Genomic DNA, 21,338 nt, shown 5'->3' on the forward strand with positions numbered 1-21,338 from the left:
GAATAATAATTAATGGAGTATGTACATGTTTTTCTACTTAAAAATGTCATAATTAATTGTTTTACTTGCCATTTCTGGGTGAAAATTGTTTATAAACCTGTCCGAACATGGTTCTAGCACCACGGTCATGATAAATATTTGTGACAGAAATAAAGCTTCTGTGAGTAACTATGGTATTTTGACCGAAACTGAATTTTTGCAAGGAATCGAGAAATATTTAATTCTGATCGGCTCTTTTTAGCTTTTAACTTAATTTCATGTAAAGAAATTAAACCACCTGTAACAGTTTCGTCCATAAATACAGCAGTATTTGACCCGAGACCTTTTAAGTGCCACTGATGTAGATAAACTTAATAAGCGCTTGTACGTTTTCCCTCTAGTCCTTCCTGTCCCGCACAGATGATTTTCACTTCGATTTCAATGCAAAGCTGACAGATAAACTCAATTTGGACAGGTTATGCATCAGCTCTTGTGGGGTTTGAACCTTTGACTTTCTGTGACTAAGCATGGACATACAGCAGCCCAACATCAACCAAAAACAAAGTCAATGAGTATAAATTCAAACAAAACTACGGACTCTATCATGCGAAACCCTTTACTCACTGTGTGCGTGGAGTGCCTGGTCTCTCTCAGCCACTGATGGGGAATAAAGAAGTGGTGATTTCAATCAGGTCCAGTGGGCATGTGAGTGTCCACAGCAGGCGTCTGAGGCTAATGTGGATGAGCGGTCACTTCATGAGTCCAGTAATCTGCTCTAAACCCAACAGACCGACATCTGACCGTCTGATAGATTCCACAGCTACAGACTTTACAACCATGACTATTAAATAAGTTAGATAAATTATCAAATATATATATATATATATATATATATGACTCTACAATTTTCATAGTCATTAAAATAAAGATAAAAAAATATTATTATTAATAATAATTTACAGATTAAGTTAACATAAATTAACATTGAATGAAGGTTAGATGGCTGATATTATTACAATAATTATAAATATATTCATATAAAATTAATAAAAAAATAATTTACTTTTTTCAATTGCCTATATCCATTAATCTTAGTCATTCAACACAATTACCAATGTTATTATGTGAAAAATGTTGCTGTTGTAGTTAATGAAAAAGCATAATTTTTCAAATAATAATGTTGTTAACTGGAATCACTGCTTTTTTGTTAAATACACCATTAAAGAACAGCTGTCCAAAACAGAGATCAGTAGAACATAAAAAAAAAAAAAAAACACACATTAAGGAATTATGTTTTAATTCATTTTATTACAAGAAAATTCCACAATGCTCTTTTTCTATAATGATCAAGGATTTTATTATTGTATTCTCTCTCATTAGGTTCTTATCATTAAAGAAAATGGTATTATACAGATTTGTTCAATGTCTCACCATTGCGTGGTCATATTCCGCAGGAGTGCTGGTCACATTTATCTGTACAATTCAATTGTTTTTTTTTACTGTACATTTTTGAGTAGTTGATTAAAAAGGCAGTCAGCACTTAAATAAGCTGTTGTTTTTTCCTCGTCTTTTTAAAGTATATCAAATAAAACACTCGCCTGTGACTCCGCCCCCTGGGGGGACAGGGGCGGGGCTACACCAGGTCATGTGATTATAAGGAAGCTTCAGGGATTGGGTGACCAGGCCCGTGTTCCCCCGCACACGCCCTTCGTGCACCCATGCGTTTGGCACTGCGCACACAAACAAGACTCACGAGATATAAACGACAAGCAAAGCTCTTTGTGATGTCATAATGATGCCTACTAATGGGAAGAAAAGTAAAAGTGTCACGTCATGACACATAAGACAAAAAGTGCCACCCTCCAGAGTCCAGATTTCAAGTTGTCGTGATCCTTCCCCATGTCCGAAAACAGAAGCAGTCTTTTTAATTTCATTTTGCATTAAAATGAGGGAAATAATTTTATTTTTTTTCCTGGCAGGCACCTACAGTTTCTATTAAAATGCTACAGCTATAAGATCTAGCATTGAACACACAAAGCAACTGCAATGAAAAGAACAAAGTTGCCTTAATAATAATAATTAATAATAATGAGAAGGAAAATGCAATAATAATAATTCATAATAGTACAGATTAAATCTCTTTTCATAATAAGATTTTATAATTTAAAAGTATATTTTTTCTTTCTTTGAAATAATTTTTTTTTCTCATATGTATCTAGGTTTGTGATCAAGATGTTGACTATACTTCAGCGTTATCCAAATCAATAAAAACTAGCTGTGCCATTGCATATTACAGTCAATGATATGTGAACATGCACCGTGAACCACCGTCGCTCTCCCTCCGTCGGGACGCTTCTGTCATCATAGACGGCCGATGACCATGACGTCCACCACCTCGCCCTTGTGCAGCTCCACGTATTGCTCAGTTTTGGGAGGTAGCATCAGGAGTCCGTTAGCGCTGCGCATGCTCATGAGTCTGCTGCTAACCTGGTTCCCTGGAGGAAGACGAGATGGAGAAAAGCATGAAAATACTGCCTCCTACCTACCTGCTGGTTTTCAATTTTTCAACCAGGAGCCGTTATGGGCAGAGGAACCAACATGCATCTTGCATAAAATGCAAAAAATGCAAAAAAAAAAAAAAAAAAAGCAAAAAACAAATATAATATTTTATAATAAATAAATAAATAAATAAATGTAAATCACTCACGTTAAGGAATTATGTTTTTATTAATTTTATTACAAGAAAATTCCACAATGCTCTTTTTATATAATGATCAACGATTTTATTAATGTATTCTCTCTTTATGATTGTATATGCCTAGGCATAATTTCTAATTCTCCTTTAACTTTTAACTTAATTTTAACTGATTGTACTAAAATAACTAAAACACTGAGAAATATATATATACATATATACATATACATATATATATATATATATATATATATATATATAGAAACAGGCAACAAAATTACTAAAACTTTAACTAAAATTAAGATGAAAAAGGCAAATATAAAAATGAAAAGTAATTTAAAACATGAATTAAGAAAAATATAAAAACTAATAAAAACTGATTTGCTAAAATCAAACACTGGAAGGTGATTGATGAACATTAACGTTGGGATTGCCCTGCTGGCACAATTCTTCAGAAATGAATGAAACTGTCATACATTGTCAAAAAAAGAGGAATGAATTGAATTTAAATGTATCAATTTTATGTTGTATTTAACATGGCTTTTTTCATGCTCTCATAAATGAGCTGATGTTAAACGCTCAGAGCATTCATGTAGGTGCCCTAAAGTGATCATAAGACATAAAACACAGTGAAAACTATATCTGCTCTAAACTTGTAACAATACAATGTAACAATTTATGAGTCAACGGAAACCGACAGACATTATTAAGCCGCCAATGTTTACTAGGCAAGATAACATGTCCGTTCAGTGAGACTTCTGTAATGATGATAATCATAATGATGATGGATGTGTAACCTGTGCTCTGTGCCCATGGCAGAGGTTCCTGATGGTGCCATGTCAAAATACAGCGGTGATACTCTGGACGTGGATCCAGCTTCACATCACATGACAACTGAAACAATTAACAAGATTTCATTATTAAGGCTGTCAATAGATTTGAATGTTTTTGCAATTAATGTTTTCAAGTTAATGCATTAACATATTTAGTTCCTATTCAGCAAAGAAAACTAAATTATATAACGGAACGCTTTGCAAATTATTAGAAAAATCTTTTTTTTTAAAGAAATTAATACTTTTATTCAGCGAAGATGCATTAAATTGATCAAAAGTGATCGTTATAATGTTACAAAAGATTTCTATTTCAAATAAATGCTGTTCTTTTGAACTTTCTGTTCATCAAAGAATCTTGAAAAAATCAAATGTATCACTCTTTCCACAAAAGTAGGAAGCAGCACAACAGTTTTCAACATTGATAATAATCAGAAATGTTTCTTAAGCAGCAAATCATCATATTAGTATGATCTCTGAAGGATCGTGTGACACTGAACACTGGAGGAATGATTTTATGGTTGAAGGTGGTCTTACCCTGGCTTTTATTATGGTGGGCCGGGGGTCTAAGATTCCCTGCATCTTCCTCAAGGCAGGAATGACGAAGAGGTTACATGTTACGACTGCAGACACGGGATTACCTGGGAATGACCAGACAGCCACAGAAGCAGAAATCATTCACTGATAGTTGAAAAGTAGCCAAATCTGTGTGTTGAAATTACAGACTAGTATGTGTTTTGAGAAAAAAACGAACAAACCAATAAACTCTCTCACCGTCCCTACCTGGCAGAGCAAAGATAAGTTTTCGAGACCCATCCATATCAACAGTGGCAAATGTTGTGGGGAGACTAATGGAAGACAAACCAGAGCTCAATACCCGCGTGAACTGATTCTCTTTGTTTGACACACAAAATCAGGCTGTTTTCACACTGGGGTGCAATCTCAGAGCAATCGGAGTCTTATATATATCTGCAGTCTGCAGTTTGCATGATTTATACTGCATGTGATTGCTCTAAATGCTCTAAAGTGATCTGAAGTGAGACTATTTTAAGAAACGGTCTGAATATAGTTAACTTTAAGTTTATGTAAAACAAACAAACCAGTATTTTCTGCTTGCAAGTAATTATAATTATACACTTACTTTTGGTATTAAAACTATTCTATAATATTATTAATAAAAAAAATGTAAATATTAAAATAAAAATAAATAATAATTAATAATAAATAAATAAATCATAAATATAAAAAATAAAATAAAGTACTTTTTTTTGTTCTATACTGGTATCTAGGTTGGTTTTTGGAGTTTTTCACTTACATTTTAAATATATATAGAAAAATAAAATAGTAATACAATAAATGTAATGTAATACATTTAATATTTTAATTTATCATATCAAAAAAAAAATAAAAAAAAATATATGTTGATAAAATATGTTTTAATAAAATACATGTTTAAGATTAAATAAAACAAAATGTTGTACTATATCCAAGTTTGCTTTTTGAAGTGGATAAAGACTATAATATAATAATAGCATTAAAATATTATATTCTATTCTATTTTAGTATTCTATTAATTTTAAATAAAATACAATAAAAAAATAAAATAAATTTAAAATAAAAAAACGTAATAATGTTAATACACTTTATTTTAATAAAATAGTGGTAAAATAAAGTATTATTGATTAAATACACTGACATTCAAATCTGCTTTTGGATATTATTAATTATTAGATTTTTTCAATATCACGTTGTTTGAATTAAAGTGTTTGTTTCATTTAGCGAGGTTTCAGAAGTGAAAACACCCTGATTCTGCATTACTTGTACAATCTTCACGCAGATGTCACCTGCTTCTTCAAAAACTCACCCTGGTTTCATGAAGACACGACCAAAGTGTATCTGAGCATGAAGGTCGATATCAAGTACCTGTTTCAGGTAATCCTGTGAAAACATCCATTTACACTCACCTTAGTGATCTGGTAAACTTGGACCAATTAAAAATAACAGTGTATGACAAAGATTTATTTATTTTTTGAACCAAAGCCTGATTGTACACTGTATTCTCTTCTTTATTGCAAGTGTTGATCATTTTTAAAGATCTGTAGGTATTTAAAGCACTCATTTCTTTAGGAGTAAATCTCTTTGATGTGACAGACGTTCTGCCATCCAGCCACTAGATGTCAGTATACCGCACTGATTACTCAATTAAACTCAAAGTGTTATGCTTTACCATGCATCTTCCTAAAACACAGTTTGTCTTGGCGAAGCTGTCAGCTAAATACAGAGAGCAAATGTAAAAGCTCTCATGCCTTTTCGCCCATGGACACGCCCCCTGAGGTGATGATGACATCAGCGCGGGTGATCCCCTCATTCAGAGCATTCAACAGGTCATCAGGGCTGTAACAGTCACAGAACATGAGGCAAGTAAAGGGTTAATAGTGGTACAGCCTTAAAGATAACAAAATGCCATAACTGTAAGCAACTGATTCAACAGTAGGGTGTTTTATACAGCTACACACAAAAAAAGGTACAAAACAGTGAACGGGGTGGTACCCTTTCAAAAACATGTACTAATATTAACATTTTCTTTTAACTAGCATCTTTAAAAGCAACTTTACACTGAAAACCACAATAATGAAATGCATAAACACGCTTCGATTTAAAACTACAGAAAACACAACTAAGATATCAAGCAAAAGTATAACTTTATGTCCTTTTAAGTATTAATATGTTCCCTTTAGGGGCAAATAACGTAGATGCAGAGGTGGAAAGAGTACAAAAATATTCTACTCAAGTAAAAGTACCATTACATTAATGAAATTTTACTTAAGTACAAGTAAAAGTACCAGTCTAAAAATCTACTCAAGTAAAAGTAAAAAGTAGCTCATTTAAAATTTACTCAGAGTAAAAATTACTTAGTTACATTTTAACAGTGGGAGGGAGTCAAAAATGGGACAGATCAAGGTTGTCAAACTCAGTTCCTGGAGGGCCACAGTCCTGCACAGTTTAGATATAACCCTAATTAAACACACCTGATCCAGCTAATCTAATCATTTAGGTTTATTTGAAAACTACATGATATGTGTGCTGGAGCAGGGTTAGAACTAAACTCTGCAGGGCTACGGCCCTCCAAGAACTGAGTTTGACACCCCTGGGATAGGTCTATTAATCTCAAACTAGTTGTTTTTAATTAAAGGAATCAGTTATTTAGAATAATAAAACATTTGGGCTGTTACCAGGCAAATCAGTATCAACAAATTCATCTTTTAATGCAGAGGAAATGCAGAAGATTCATTGGAAGTGGCATTTAGATGTATTACACTGTTTAGTGCAGGACAAGAATGCATTTAACCTGCAGTTACAAATGCATGAATAATGTTTTGATATACAAGACATAAAATGTTGAATACTCATTTGAAATGATAAGAAATTAATTATTTAAAAAAATCAAAAGATACTTTAAATGTGAAATTAAAATGGCCAGTATGTGTCAGCAAGTCACTGTTAATAAGTGAGTCATTGCGATTGAACCGAATCATTTAAACGGTTGATTCATTCAGGAACGAAACACTGTCACGTTGCTCAGAGACGCAAAACTGTGCTTTGGTGGCTGTGTTTGGATTTATTTTCTGTTGTAGAAATAGAGCTAAAAAGGCAATATGGTGTCTAAAACGCAAGTCTCTTAATTAACTTGTTTACTGAACTGTTATATATATGTATGTATATATTCATGATGATTTTTGGAGGAAAAGATGGCATTCTTTGTGTGATTTTGATTTAATATATGAAATTATATAAATATGTGAATTTTCTGCCCCTATATCTTCAATTTTGTGATCATTCTAAATGCATTTTAGGAGACTGAATCACACAGTGAAAGAACGCACTATAAATGCGCGCGCACATCATTAAAACAAAAATAGCACACTCCTCACCACGGTCTTTTTGGCTAATTTGTGCAAAACCTCTTGCTAAAATGTCAAAGTTTCATTTTAACCACCAATGCAACGATGCAATTATTTAGCTTACCTCTACATTCTTGCGAAGGGTTGATGTCTTGTCGAGATTTTATAAGCTGCTAGTTTGGTCTTCCTAGGCAAGTACAGCTTACACTGCATAATAGAGTATAAATATGGCCAGGGGTTCACTTCATTTCCTTCGAGTTCAACTTCAGAATATGACGGGGTTTCGTTTTCAGCGGTGTCTGCACCACTAACGCCTGTTTTGTCCGTCTGCATCTTTCTTGTGATTTTAGCGCCAGTTTGCCCTCCTGCCCATTATTTACTGCCGTAGTTTCCAGGGAGCGATTTATTTTTTTTATTTTTATTTTTTTTTACTCAGTAATTAATGTGTTTTAAAATGTAGCGAAGTACAATACTTCAATCAAAATATACTTAATTAAAAGTAAAATTACAGATTTTAAAAATTACTTAAAAAAGTATTAGTACACAAAAAAGCTACTCAATTACAGTAACGCGAGGAAATGTAATTCGTTACTTTCCACCTCTGCGTAGATGTACATTTTTTTCGGAGAGTTTCAATTTTTCTCTAATTCACAATATTTAATGATATTACATGCAATCCCCCGTTCGATTGTAGTAATATTTTTACTTCGTTAAGTCTCTTGTGTTTCAGTATTTAAGTTCATTAAAGTTAATGGGGAAGATATCTGTTTTTGAAAAGAATTGTTTAAAAAGAAGCTATGATTATTTAACTTTTAGTAGAAGTGGATGTCAACTTAAGGTGTTTCTCATCGGATGGTGATCTTTATTTTTATTATTTATTATATTTGCTTGTTATTATAATAATGAAGTCAAATGGTTTGAAAGAATACATTTGTTAGAACAGCTTACAATTGACAGAAATATCTAAACACCTAAAAGCAATACAATCTATGGAACTGTTTAAGATGTACAATGTTTTACTGTATTTTTATTTTTCTATAAACCCATGACAAGTTTGGTTATATGCACTCTTGTATACAAGAAACAACTTTTTTTCACTCTTAGACAAAAAGGTACAAAAGCTGTCACTGGGGCAGAATCTCTTCAAAAAGGTACAATTTTGTAGCTTTTAGGAACTAATATGTACACTTTAGGTACTAATATAAACCTTTAAGGTACCCATATGGAGTCTTTAGGTCCAAAAACATGTCTCTTTTAAAAAAGGTACCACCCCAGTGACAGCTTTTGTACCTTTTTGTCTGAGAGTTATGCTTGGTTTAAAAAAACAAACAAATAAACTTTTAGTAATCATGAAAAAAAATATTTTGTTCTGTTTTTATGTCATCTAAATTGTACACACAATCACTCTTTATATTTGTGTATAAAGTGTGAAAGCTGCTCACTTGTCTCCCACGATGCCCAGGTTAATGGTGGGGTATCCGTGCTCCTGTATGGTGGCCAGCAGCGTCGAGCGATTCGAGTCTCTGATCTTACCGGGGTGTAAATCGTCCTCTGGGTTCAGCAGCTGAAGACACAACAGTTTACTGCTCAGGAATTGCTTAAAAGACTTAAAGGAGTAACTTTAAGCATTGCATTGTTACAATCAAGGGCAGATTTAAGTGATTTGGGGAATGGGGCCCTATACAGTTTCTCACATTTTGAACCTTGAGGTGCCTTTCTTCACTGTTGTGATGCTCGCTGCTGCACGACCGTGTCCCTTAGTTGTGTCCATTTTCATAATTTTTTGATTTTTCATAATTTGATTTCTTTCATCTTTTAGAGCGCTTGTTCACATTTACACAAGTTATAACAGTATTTAGAGTATGTTTTGGACACTAGGTGGTGCTCTGTGCTCACTTTCACTAAGCAACTGTACACAATGCAAGGCTGTCTGATTCTAAACTTTAAAATGCATTTATTTTTGGTTTACTATAATTACACATTTAAATTAAACTGATGGAAATTAAGGATTATTTTAATCAAATATAAAGTGTGCTTGTGTGGAAAGAAACGGCACATTAGAGCCCTAATTCTAAGCTTTCACTTTACATTTTTCTGTGTTCCATTTTATTGGTTTAATCAAAAACATATCTAATTCGTTGAATTCATAAAAACAACTTAATTTAGTCATTTGTAGATAATAACAGGGCCCTATGAAAATGACATTTTTCTTTCTTTTTTTTCTTTAGAAATTCTGTGTTGTGCATTTTACATTTTCTGGTTATTTAATGAAGGCATTAATCTATTTTTTACTTCAATGAAACTAAAACAAACCCTTTAATTTTTGTGCGTTCAAAGTTCTACACAACAGAAGTTTACTGTGTAACGAGGAATATCACAGAGACGCGGCCAGATCCTTTTCATAACGCTCAACGCAATCTAAGAGCAACGCAAATTAGACCTGTTTTTTTGGGCTTTAAATAATGGTGCAAATACCAGTAATTTGACGAGTGCAAAGAATAGGCAACTTCTACAAATGCATATTCAAAAATAACTAGAGTCCATGCCTTTTCAGCGCTTCATTGCATGTCTTGTAAATCCTGACAGTACTAAAAGTATTTAAATGTCAAAAGATGGTTTGCATTGGCCCAGGCTGTTAGTAAATCTAGCAGTTAATTTCTCAAGAAGTCTTCCTTCTCAGGTAAACGTATCTATATTTAAGAATGCTTAGATATTTTTACTAGAAGCAAGACAAAAATACTAAGAGAGAAAATATGTTTTTGCAGGGTGAGAAAGCAGGAGGCTGTCTAGAAGAAACAGTGGAGGTCTAAAGAGCAGTGTGTGTTGTAGTGGCACCTCGTTGCCTGTAGACATCACAGCCACGACTGGAAACTTCTGCACTTCCACCTCTGTGACGCCCACCGTGGCCAGCAGCCCGATCTCAGACGGGCCCATGTGAGTGCCTTTAGCCAGCACGCATTCACCACGCTTAATGTCGTGACCGATGGGCCTGCAGAAGACGGGACAGACTCGTTCAGACACATCCGAGACTCACACAGTCACGCTGAGATACTGTACGCTCACAGGCGCTCACCTGATGTCTTGACCTGGACGAACTTGAACCAGAATCCTCACCTCGAGCTCTTCTGTGCCCTGGAAAATCAGTTTAGATAAGAAGAGACGGATATTAATTTACAGCCGAGGTGGAAATTCATGGCATTCATATCATCGTCAGTGAATAACATCTACCTGAAAAGATAACTTCAAATAATTTTGGTAGAATTTGAGTAAATTAAGTGTATTACATTTCAGCAATTTTGTATACTTGTCAAAAATAGATTAATATAAGTTAAAAAATATAATATAAAAAAAATATTATCTTTCAAGGATGCATTAAATCCATCAAAAGCGACACTAAAGACATTAATAATGATACAAAAGGTTTGATTCAAATAAATGCTGTTATTTTGAGTGTTCAATACAAACAAAAATCCTGAAAAATAAAATGCATCACAGTTTCCACAAAAATATGTTTTGTGTTCAACATTGATAATAATCAGAAATGTTTCTTGAGCAGTAAATCTGCATATTTTCATGATTTCTGAAGATCACGTGACACTGAAGACTGGAGGAATGATGCTGAAAATACAGCGGAGCATCACAGAAATAAATTACTGCTTAATATATATTCACATAGAAAACAGCTATTTTACATCATAATAATATTTCACAATTTTTTTTGTATTTTGGGTCAAATAAATGCAGCCTTAGTGAACAGAAGAGACTTTCAAAAACATTAGAAAAATCTTACCGGGCCCCAGACTTTTGAAAGTTAGTGTATATAAATAAATTCAAATGATTATATGATGTATTTTTATGTTTGATTAAAGAATCAGCAGGCTGTATCTCACGTCTTCAGACTCTCGCAGGAGTTCGGTGTCTTCTACTTGAACCACAGCGTCTGCGCCGCATGGAATAGGAGCGCCTGTCGTCACCCGCATCACCTGACCCGGCATCACGGTGTGTGTGGGCTGGAAACACACACATGGATCATATTCCTCACATCTGAAGGTGGGTTTATCAAAAGATATCTTTTCTTTTCTCACCTGCTCTCCAGCCTGAGACTCGCCGATAATAAATCTGTCACCATGACCATCAGCCGCTGTCAGGACACAGAGACAACACTGTAGCAAAAATAGATTCTAAAAATGTTTTGATAACGTTCCCAATAAGTTAGGGACTTGATACAATCTTATTTTGAATGTAACCTAAAACCTAAAAAAAAAAACATTAAGAAAACATTTATTTTCAATGTTTTTGAACGTTTTGAAGCAAGTAGTAACATCAGCTAAAACATTAAAAGAATGTTCCATTTTATTCATTCTGTAAACATTATGGGAATGTTACATTTGAATGTTCTCTGATGTTTTGAAACAACTCGTAACATTAGCTAAAGCATAAAGACGAACATTCTAAGAATGCTTTGATAATGTTCAGATTAAGTTATGGGCGTGTTCTCTGAATATTCAAAATGTCATTTTTTTAATGTGAGAACAACAACAACAACAACAACAACAAAACACTTAAGCCAAAACATTAAGGGAATGATACAACAAGTTTATGTAATCTCTGATCTCTCTCTGTGTGAGTGTTGTTTTAATGAGAGCAGTGCATTAATACAGAACAGTGATTTGGAACGACCTGTGCATTTAACTTTTTTTAAAGCATACCTGCCAGTAAATCAGAATTGAGACAGACCATAAGTTAAAATGTTATTTTGAATGTTCTTGGAACATCAGACAGATCTGTTACAGACAGACTGTCCGTAAATACTTATGAGCTCATAAATATGCAATTAATGCAAAATCCCCAAATGCTGAAGTTTACTCTGCACAAGTTCTTGTTATGACATTTCTAAGCAGGAAACTCCCATCGCGCACCAAGTCCATAAGAAATGAATGAAGCATTTGACATTCATCCCCTGCCAGTAGACATGAGTAATTTTTTCAATATGCAGCGCTGACGTGAGCACTAGATCGTGAGTTAACCAGGTCTGTCATCGTCGAGTCATGCCGGTTCTCACCTCTTACAGCGTAGCCGTCTTTAACAGAGGCAGGGAACGGAGGCAGGTTGTCTTTGGCATAAACGTCCTGAGCCAGAACTCGACCCATGCCGTCTATGAGAACAACAAGATTTATTAGCAAATAACATGCCTTTTCAAATATTGTACATAAGGGGCAATGAGCTACCTGATAATTAACCCCAAGATAAAACATTTTAATAATAAAAAATCTGTACAAATAACAATTTAGAGCATTTTAGATGCTGGCTTCTATGGAAGCTTATTTATACCATGAAATAAAATATAAAAAAGGGTAATTGCCACTTTTTAAATTCAATAACTTTTTTTAAAATCAGAATTTCAATTCTCTAACAATCTTGCCTTTTTCACAGAATTGCATGTTTATATCTTGCAACTAACAGGTATAGACTCATAGATTCTTATGAATCATTATTTATTTATATACATTTTTATGCTCATTATTCTATGTTTAAATCTTGCAATTCTGACTTTTCTTTCTCGAAAATCAGAGAAAATTCTAATTTAGTTTTTCTCCTGACACGAAAAAAGTAATTGCAACTTTTATTTTACAATTCAGAGTTTTTTTTCATACAATTCCAAGTTTATTAATTACGAGAAAAAAACAACTCTGAATTGTGAGATTTTTTTTTTTCTGTGGCAGAAAAAAGCTTTAGCCCCATTATTTTTATTTATCATGTGGAATTTTAGGAGAAACATCTGAGGCTGAGTTGATGCTCTACATTTATTCTTTCTATTCTATAAAAAACAAACATGAGATAGGAAATGTTCACACACACACACACACACACACACACGGTAAAATAAGAATAAGATGCTCTCATCAGATTACAGAAGGATCAATATCACAGCAGATTAACACACACTGATATGATCCACATCTCACATACTGGCATTCACTTCCAGCATCCAAAACATACTTTATAAGAGTAGATCACTAAAAAAGAAATCACAGACTCTATGCAGAATGTGTTGTACCTCTGTAGTTAATGATCTCAGTGCCCAGAACTGCGGTCATCTCCAGCACAGTGATGAAGGCTTTATCCATAGAGGTGAGAGGAAATGTAGACATACGGTGTCTCCGAGCCACTTTGGTGATGTCCACCGCACTATGACCTAAAAACACACACTTTAACCTCAACATTTCATTTATACACGTGATGCTCAACTGATGTGGGTTTTTCTGTGTGTGATGTCGATATCTTGAGATGCCAACATAAGCTGTATTTTGTCACATAATTTTATGATAATAAATAGCATTGAAAAACAGAGGTGGGTAGAGTACCCAAAAACTGTACTCAAGTAAAAGTAAAAGTACTTCTAGAAATATTTATTCAAGTAAAAGTAAAAGTACTAGTCTTGAATAGTTACTTGAGTAAGAGCAAAAGAGTATCGGATAAAAAATCTACTCAAGTAGTTAGTTACTAGTTACTTTGGGTCATATATACTGAGCCTATTTTTATTTAGATATATAGATAAAATGTATGTAATGTATGTGTGCGTGTATAAATGTATATATTTCATCAGCCTTTACTCCAATTTATGTAATTTATTATAAAAGCTTGTCTGTTTACTTAAGTAACAGATATAGGTGTCATGCCATAACATATTTTTAATACGACTGACTTTATATTAAATGTGAGTTTAACATTGAAAGTTAATGTGATATAAATATTGCTACTAATCTTTCATTGTTCAGAAAGAGAGCAAATAACATTTACATTATTAAAGATAATTTTCACTGACAGTCTAGATTTCAATCACTCTCAGAAACTCCCATTAAAATCACTGAAACTGTTAACACTGTGAAATCAATATCTTAATTAAAGATTCGTACACACATCTGCACTTTGTTGTTCCTGCGAGAGAATTCGCCAGAAAGAGGTATTCAGTCAGTGAGCGAGTGAAGGAAGCACCGGCATTTTAGCGATGACTCATCTGAACGCCTCTGATTGGCCAATGCTTTAATAAGATCAAAATAATCATGTGTGATTGGTTATAATGCGCAGTGCTGTAAAAACACATCTGTCTCTGGCTCAGCACCAGCAAGCGATCACAGATCTGAATTTAGCAGCTGATAATATGACTCGCTGAACGTACTTGCACCAGTGTGATTGTATTAAAATTAATAAAATCTTAATCGGCTATTTTTTGTCTTTTGGAAGCTGCATTCAACTTGACTCCCCTCTGTTATAAGCCACACACGTACAACAAACTAATGTCACAGTGGTATCGTGTACTGTAATCGAATGTAGCCCAAGTTATTACCTGTTAAACAGTAGACAGCACACGCGGTGTTCATCTAATAAGGATCTCCATCGCTAGCAAATAATAACCTTTGCAGATTTCAATTCAGTGCAGTTCCAGCCACGTTTTCAACGCTCTTTCTGTTCTTAAACGTTACAACTCCGAGTGAACCACTTCAGACGCTCAGCGCGTGCGGCAGGGAACTGAACGACTCATTCAAACTGATTCATGAACCAATTCACTCGTTTGCCAATTGGTTTGATCAAGCCTTTGAACAGTATTGACTCAAAAGAATGAATCATTCGCGAATGGGCATCGCTCATTGCCCAGAGAAAAGTAGACGGCGCGTTTGGAACAAACTGAAGCATTTATAACATTTATTCAGTGTTGGGGAGTAACTAGTTACATGTAACTTAATTACGTAATTTAATTATAAAATAAATGTAACTGTAATCAGTTACAGTTACTAAGAAAAAATGAGTAATTAAATTACAGTTACTTCTGAAAATTTTAAAGATTACAGTGGGGATTACATTTGAATATTTACACACATCCACATACAGATGTAATTGATTTCTTTCCCAAATTGAACTGACTATTCTGAGACGTACGGCCCTATAATTTCCGCGATGCAGAAACATAGTCTGGTTAGTAGAATCCAGTCATAAAAATGGGATTGCTATTGCCTAACACGGACGGAATATGCCACATTTTGGACAAATATATCAAAAGTACACTTGAATCAAAGCATATGCAAAGTTTTAATATTTGCTATAAATTCAGAGACAAAGGTTACTGTTGTTAAACCATGCCACAAATTTACATATTTATTTATTTAAAAATAAATACAAATGGTAATCAATTTGCAATAATAATAATTAAAAAAAACATGGTTACTGTACTTTTACGTAATAAAAGCAGTTAATTTTTGTGAGGGAAAAACATGACTCATGTTCAGTATTAGGATTTTATATTGTAGTGATGCACTCAATTTGACATGTAGGCAATTTAGAAAGTATAGTTTTGTTAAATCTTGAGTGTTAAAGTCATGAGGTAGATGGATAGCAGGGCAAAATAAAGAGACTGAAAAGAAAAAAGAAATGAAGTGAAGGTGAAGTTCAGGAGAGAACTTTTAATTATTTTGCATGTCCCCAAACTAAAGATTTAAATCTTTTTTTATATCAGGTCCATACAAAAAATAGTGTTGTCCATGAATTTGTTTGTATGAGTTTGAGATTTCCCGGTCTGAAATTTTATCCCAGTCCGCCCCATGTGGAAATAAATGAAGCAGACATGCAGACATGTGTTCAAATTTGATCATCTTAATTCAAGTGATAAAGGATTGTAAAAGTCTGACAGTATTGAGCACTGCTGTAAGGTTAAACCTGAATGGTGTAAATGTTTGAAGATGATTAACAGTTGCAAATAAACATTTATTGGAGATTTTGAAAAGTAATCAAAAAGTAATCAAAAGTAATTAGTTACATTACTTTAATAAAGTAATTGAAAAAGTTACACTACTATTACATTTTAAATAGGGTAACTTGTAATCTGTAACCTATTACATTTCCAAAGTAACCTTCCCAACACTGCATTTATTGCATTAAGATAAAGTAACGAGAGGAGTAAAAGTACAGATTTTCCCCCCAAAATTTACTCAAGTAAGAGTATAAAGTACCCATCTTTAAATATACTCCGAAAAGTATTCGTTACCCCAAAAAATTACTCAAGTAAATGTAACGAAGTAAATGTAACTCGTTACTACCCACCTCTGTTGAAAAATACTGAAACGGAATGAAGTTTCTTTTACAGAATATTTATATGAAGTGTCCATGTTATCTTTTTAAAATTGTATCTAATTGCAAATAGTTTGTGCTTTTTTATAATTAATAAAAATGTATTTTTGTATAATTACGATAATACTTTAGTTTTTTATTAATATTTTGAATTGAGTTTTTATTTTTATGTTTTCCATTTAATTTAAATTTTACTTAAAATTATAATAATTTAGCTGTGTTTTTGTCATTTTGATTTAAAAAAAAAAAATCAATTTTTTTACCTAAGTACATTAGGTTAAATTAAATGAATTTTTTTTATATATATTTTATTTTAGTTAACATTGTAGTTCAAATAACCTTTTTTCATAGTTTTGGTTAATTCATTTTAAATAAGTATTTTTTTAAAATCATTTTCAAAGTTTTTAAATTGCTTGTTTTATTTTTGTGATTATTTTTCCTTAATGATTATTTTACTTTCTTTTATGTAAAGCACTTTGAATTTGAACATTGAATGTGTAGGAAATGTGCTATATAAATAAACTTGCTATGCCTACACTGAATATGATATTATTATTGCACACTATAATTAATAATAATTAAATATACTGAGGTGCAAATACTATTTACTATTAACTATGATTTAAATTCAGTGCAAAGAATATATATTTAATATTAAGTGGAAATAGTTATACATACGCATCTGTTTTGTGATACAAGGGACCAAATTGAAAAGTCATTGACAGAGATTGGGAGAGCATTGATATTTCATATCAAACGCAGGTCAAACACAAGAAAAGTAATTTCATGAAGAAACATACTTGCTCGTAAGATGTTTTCTTTGCTGCTGCATCGTGACTGCACCTGAAGAAAGAAAACAAGGGATGAAAGAGAAATACCTGTTAATGTTTAATTTGTGTGTTTTCATGGAGCTTTTATAGATGTTTGCCACTGAACCCCAGAAAACAATAAGCAATGTCATGCTGCTGTCATATCATTATGGAACTCAGAGACGAACATGGAGCTGGGAATTATGGGATGTAATGAGTAGAAACAGAGAGATTCATTACTGTTCAAAAGATTGATGTCGGTAAGATTTTTTCATGTTTTTGAAAAAAGACTCTTCTGCGCACCAAAGCTGCATTTATTTGATCAGAAATGCAGTGAAAATTTGTGAAAAAAGTGAAATATTATTACAATTTAAAATGGCTGGTATCTATTTGAATATAATTTAAAATCTATTTTATTTCTGTGATGCAAAGCTGAATTTTCAGCATCATTCCTCCAGTCTTCAGTGTCACAGGATCCTTCAGAAATCATTCTTATATGATGTTTTGCTGCTCAAGAAGCATTTCTGATTATTTTCAATGTTGAAAAAAATTGTGCAACGTCATATTTTTTGTGGAACGTGTTTTTCGTGATACATTATGTATTTTAGGATTCTTTGATGAACAAAAAGTTCAATAGAACAGCATTTATTTACAATGTTACTGTCACTTTTGAGCAATTTAATGCATCCTTGCTGAATACAAATATTTTTTATTTTCATCTTAAGGGAATGTAGCCTATTCCCATGATATGAAACTTCCTCTCCTCTTCATTTAGACATTCTCTCCTTTAATAACACTATTTTTCTCCTGTTGTGCTTTTTGTAACCTCAACATTTCGCTCAACCCTTGACTGGAGCGGTAGTTTGTGATGACTGTACTTGTGAAAACCACCCTATAATCAGTGGCAGGAAAAGAGCACTTCAGTGAGAGAGAGATGGAGTGAAATGTTCCTGAAGAACTACTTATGCCCGAGGAGAAGCTGAAGAACTGAAAGAGGAGAGAAAGACAATTACGAGAGCGAGACCCTGAGCACAGAGCTCATGAAACACGACAGAGAGTCGCACAGAATAGCTGAAAGAGCAAAACGCAGAGAGCAAATAATAAATCAATCAAGATGATGATGTCAGCAAAAGATCCAAAACACAGTAGCTTCTGAAAACGGGAACAAACAAACATGCAGGGGATTCATTTAGGTAATCTGACTCTTTTTTTAGTAGCTTTGAATTGCACAGGTTCAATAACAGGCACTTTTTAAGAAAGAATCACTATTTAGTGGCTTTTCATTAAATATACATTAGCCAGGTTTATATATTTATCATTAATAAATCAAATTTGTTTCAATTTCATTCATTTTAACTAACTGAATATTGCTTGTTTCCATGTTCATGTTTTTAAACTCAATAACATTATACATTTAATTGCATGAAAATGTAAAAATAAAAAATAAACAGATTTATTTGAGTACAGAAACAGACTAAATTTAAAATGTATTTATGTACTTACAAATAAAACTATGACCTGATTTTTTCATTTGTTTATTTAATTTAGAAATATAACCATTTTAATTTATGTATGACTGAATTGTATTTATGTAAAATAAAATAAAATTTTTAAAAAGGTAATAAAAATCTATGAACTGATTTATTTTTATTTATTTATATTGAGTGCAGAAATCGTAACACTCTCATTTATGTACGACTGACAATTAAGCATCACGTTCAGCTTATTAGTTTATTTTAAAATGGTTGTAATACAAATTTAATTAAACCAATTTAAATACACAATTAAATACACAAATCTTTAATTTATGCATTTTTTTATTTTTATTATCTTATTTAAGTATTTTGAGTGTATTCTATGTAGTTTGAGTAATAGTAAAAAAAGGGATTTTGCCTTTGCATTGTATTACTTGCATTGATTTAAAATATAAAATAAGACACAAATTTGTACTCTGCTCATACAATGAGAAATCACAATATCAAAAGAATGACAGAAGATGGTAGCGACAATGACTCAAAAAGGAAAAAGATTTTAAAATAAAGTTCAGTACTTTACACATTTAAGCATCCTAGTCTTGAAATGAAATCTTCATACATATCATAATTAAATAATGTATCTCATCATATTCAAAATATACAAAAAGAAAAGCAAAATAAGATAAGGAAACGCTTAAAGAAAGACATAATTGCAAATAAGTGGAAGAAGACAGAGTTTTGGCATGTGAAGGGCTGATTGTTCTGGGATAGTTACTCGAGAACTGAAGGTCCTATGGCCACGGCGATCATCTTTAAGCACCTCCAACCTACACTGGAGCTTACGGAGATAAAGTCATCAGTTCATCAGTTTCAAGCAACAGAAGAAACAATCCAACAGAGAACAGAGCGGCAGGCAACTCAAACATACATTGACAGATAGAGAGAAATGTCAGGTATCACAATAACTAAAGGTTGTTAGTGAACATTTCATTTAGAATCTAAAGAATCTAAATCTCCAAGAATAATACAAGTTAAAGTACTAATAAGAAGAAATGTAGCATCACATCACTTGCTCATCAATGGATGCTCTGCAGTGAATGGGTGCCATCAGAATAAGAGTCCAAACAGCTGATAAAAACCTCACAATAATCCACACCACTCCAGTCCATCTGCTAATGTCTTGAGAAGACAAAAAAATTGCATTTTTGTAAGAAACAAATACATCATGAAGGCATTTTAAACTTTAAACCATTATTTTAGGTCAAAAGACGAGCCCGCCATAACCCACAAGTCCATCTCTTGTTGTCTCTCACATTAAAGGTCCCGTTCTTCGTGATCCCATGTTTCAAACTTTAGTTAGTGTGTAATGTTGTTGTTAGAGTATAAATAATATCGGTAAAATTCTAAAGCTCAAAGGTCAATGTCAAGCGAGATATTTTATTTAACATAAGTCGCCTACAAAAAACGACCCGTTTGGACTACATCCCTCTAGTTCCTGCAGGAATGACGTCACTAAAACAGTTTTTTGACTAACCTCCGCCCACATGAATACACAAAAGGGGGCGTGGTCTTGTTGCGCTCAGACGGAGAAGGAGGAAGAGCTGCGTTTGTGTTTGTCGCCATGTCGTCGAAACGCTGTTATTTTCATCTCTGAGTCCAATCATCTTTGTTTGTCCTTCCCAGGGACGCTGTACTTGGAGATTAATGGTTACAATTTATGTTTAACTCTGTTCCCGAAAATTATAATCCACATGTAAAACTATGTGCAGCACATTTTGCTGAGGACAGCTTCCTCAATCTCAATCAGTTTAATGCCGGATTCGCACCAAGATTATTCTTGAAAGATGGAGCTGTTCCCTCTTTGTCTGGAGAAGGCATTGTTTATGGACCACACTCTGTAATTGTATTTTATTAAGTTGGTGCGTTTAACAGTTTCTGTAACTTATTACACTAAGGGCAACGCTGTTTAGCTTTGTTAACTAGATGGTAGGGTGATAAAAATCGAACATGATTTTCATGTGCATCTTGTCAGTAAAAACGCTCCTGTGATTAGAAGTACATCTCCAGCACGTGCGTTCAGATCAGGATTGCCAGGTTTTCAAAACAAATCCTGCCCACCTGCTTCTCAAAACTAGTTCAAAACTAGCCCAATCGCGTTTCCAGGATGGCGGCATGCTCTAAGCACAACACAGGAACCGCTGGCACAACCAGAACTCGTTACGTATTTCTGAAGGAGGGACTTCATAGAACAAGGAAGTCATCAGCCTGTTTTTATGACAGTGAGATAAGTAAATTGTGTGAAAAATACTGTGTTTTTTTACACGGGAAACATGAACAGATGTTATATTGCACACTGTAAACGCAATCAAAGCTTCAAAAAAGCACGAAAAACGGGACCTTTAAAATCCACCTACGTATTTCTTTAGAGGGGTTTCTGCTTGTAAACAGAGCTTGTTCTATGCAGATTTCTCTCTTGATTCAGACAAGGCATCACAGAAGCGTTATTATTCTCATTCTGATGGCAC

The 21,338-nt window shown here is 33.3% G+C and overlaps 1 protein-coding gene across 7 annotated transcripts in view; it reads right to left on the minus strand.

The window, feature by feature from the left end:
• Positions 1-1,267: 1,267 nt before the first annotated feature.
• Positions 1,268-21,338, minus strand: part of gphnb (gephyrin b) — a 75,640-nt gene continuing 55,569 nt past the window's right edge. For 3 of the 7 annotated variants that reach the window (XM_059498165.1, XM_059498167.1, XM_059498163.1), the window contains 15 exons: positions 19,589-19,651; positions 17,330-17,372; positions 13,465-13,602; positions 12,469-12,561; positions 11,492-11,547; positions 11,297-11,416; positions 10,480-10,538; positions 10,242-10,395; positions 8,849-8,970; positions 5,811-5,898; positions 5,369-5,442; positions 4,279-4,352; positions 4,042-4,145; positions 3,472-3,568; positions 1,268-2,474 (listed from right to left, as the gene is read on the minus strand). In XM_059498165.1, the coding sequence (XP_059354148.1) occupies positions 2,341-2,474; positions 3,472-3,568; positions 4,042-4,145; positions 4,279-4,352; positions 5,369-5,442; positions 5,811-5,898; positions 8,849-8,970; positions 10,242-10,395; positions 10,480-10,538; positions 11,297-11,416; positions 11,492-11,547; positions 12,469-12,561; positions 13,465-13,602; positions 17,330-17,372; positions 19,589-19,651 (1,419 nt within the window). In that variant the 3' untranslated portion in view covers positions 1,268-2,340. The remainder of the gene's footprint in view (positions 2,475-3,471; positions 3,569-4,041; positions 4,146-4,278; positions 4,353-5,368; positions 5,443-5,810; positions 5,899-8,848; positions 8,971-10,241; positions 10,396-10,479; positions 10,539-11,296; positions 11,417-11,491; positions 11,548-12,468; positions 12,562-13,464; positions 13,603-17,329; positions 17,373-19,588; positions 19,652-21,338) is intronic. The other 4 variants (XM_059498168.1, XM_059498166.1, XM_059498164.1 and 1 more) reach the window with 3 other exon arrangements.

The sequence above is a fragment of the Carassius carassius genome, chromosome 18 (genome assembly GCF_963082965.1).
Source record: "Carassius carassius chromosome 18, fCarCar2.1, whole genome shotgun sequence".
Classification (NCBI taxonomy): Eukaryota; Metazoa; Chordata; class Actinopteri; order Cypriniformes; family Cyprinidae; genus Carassius; species Carassius carassius.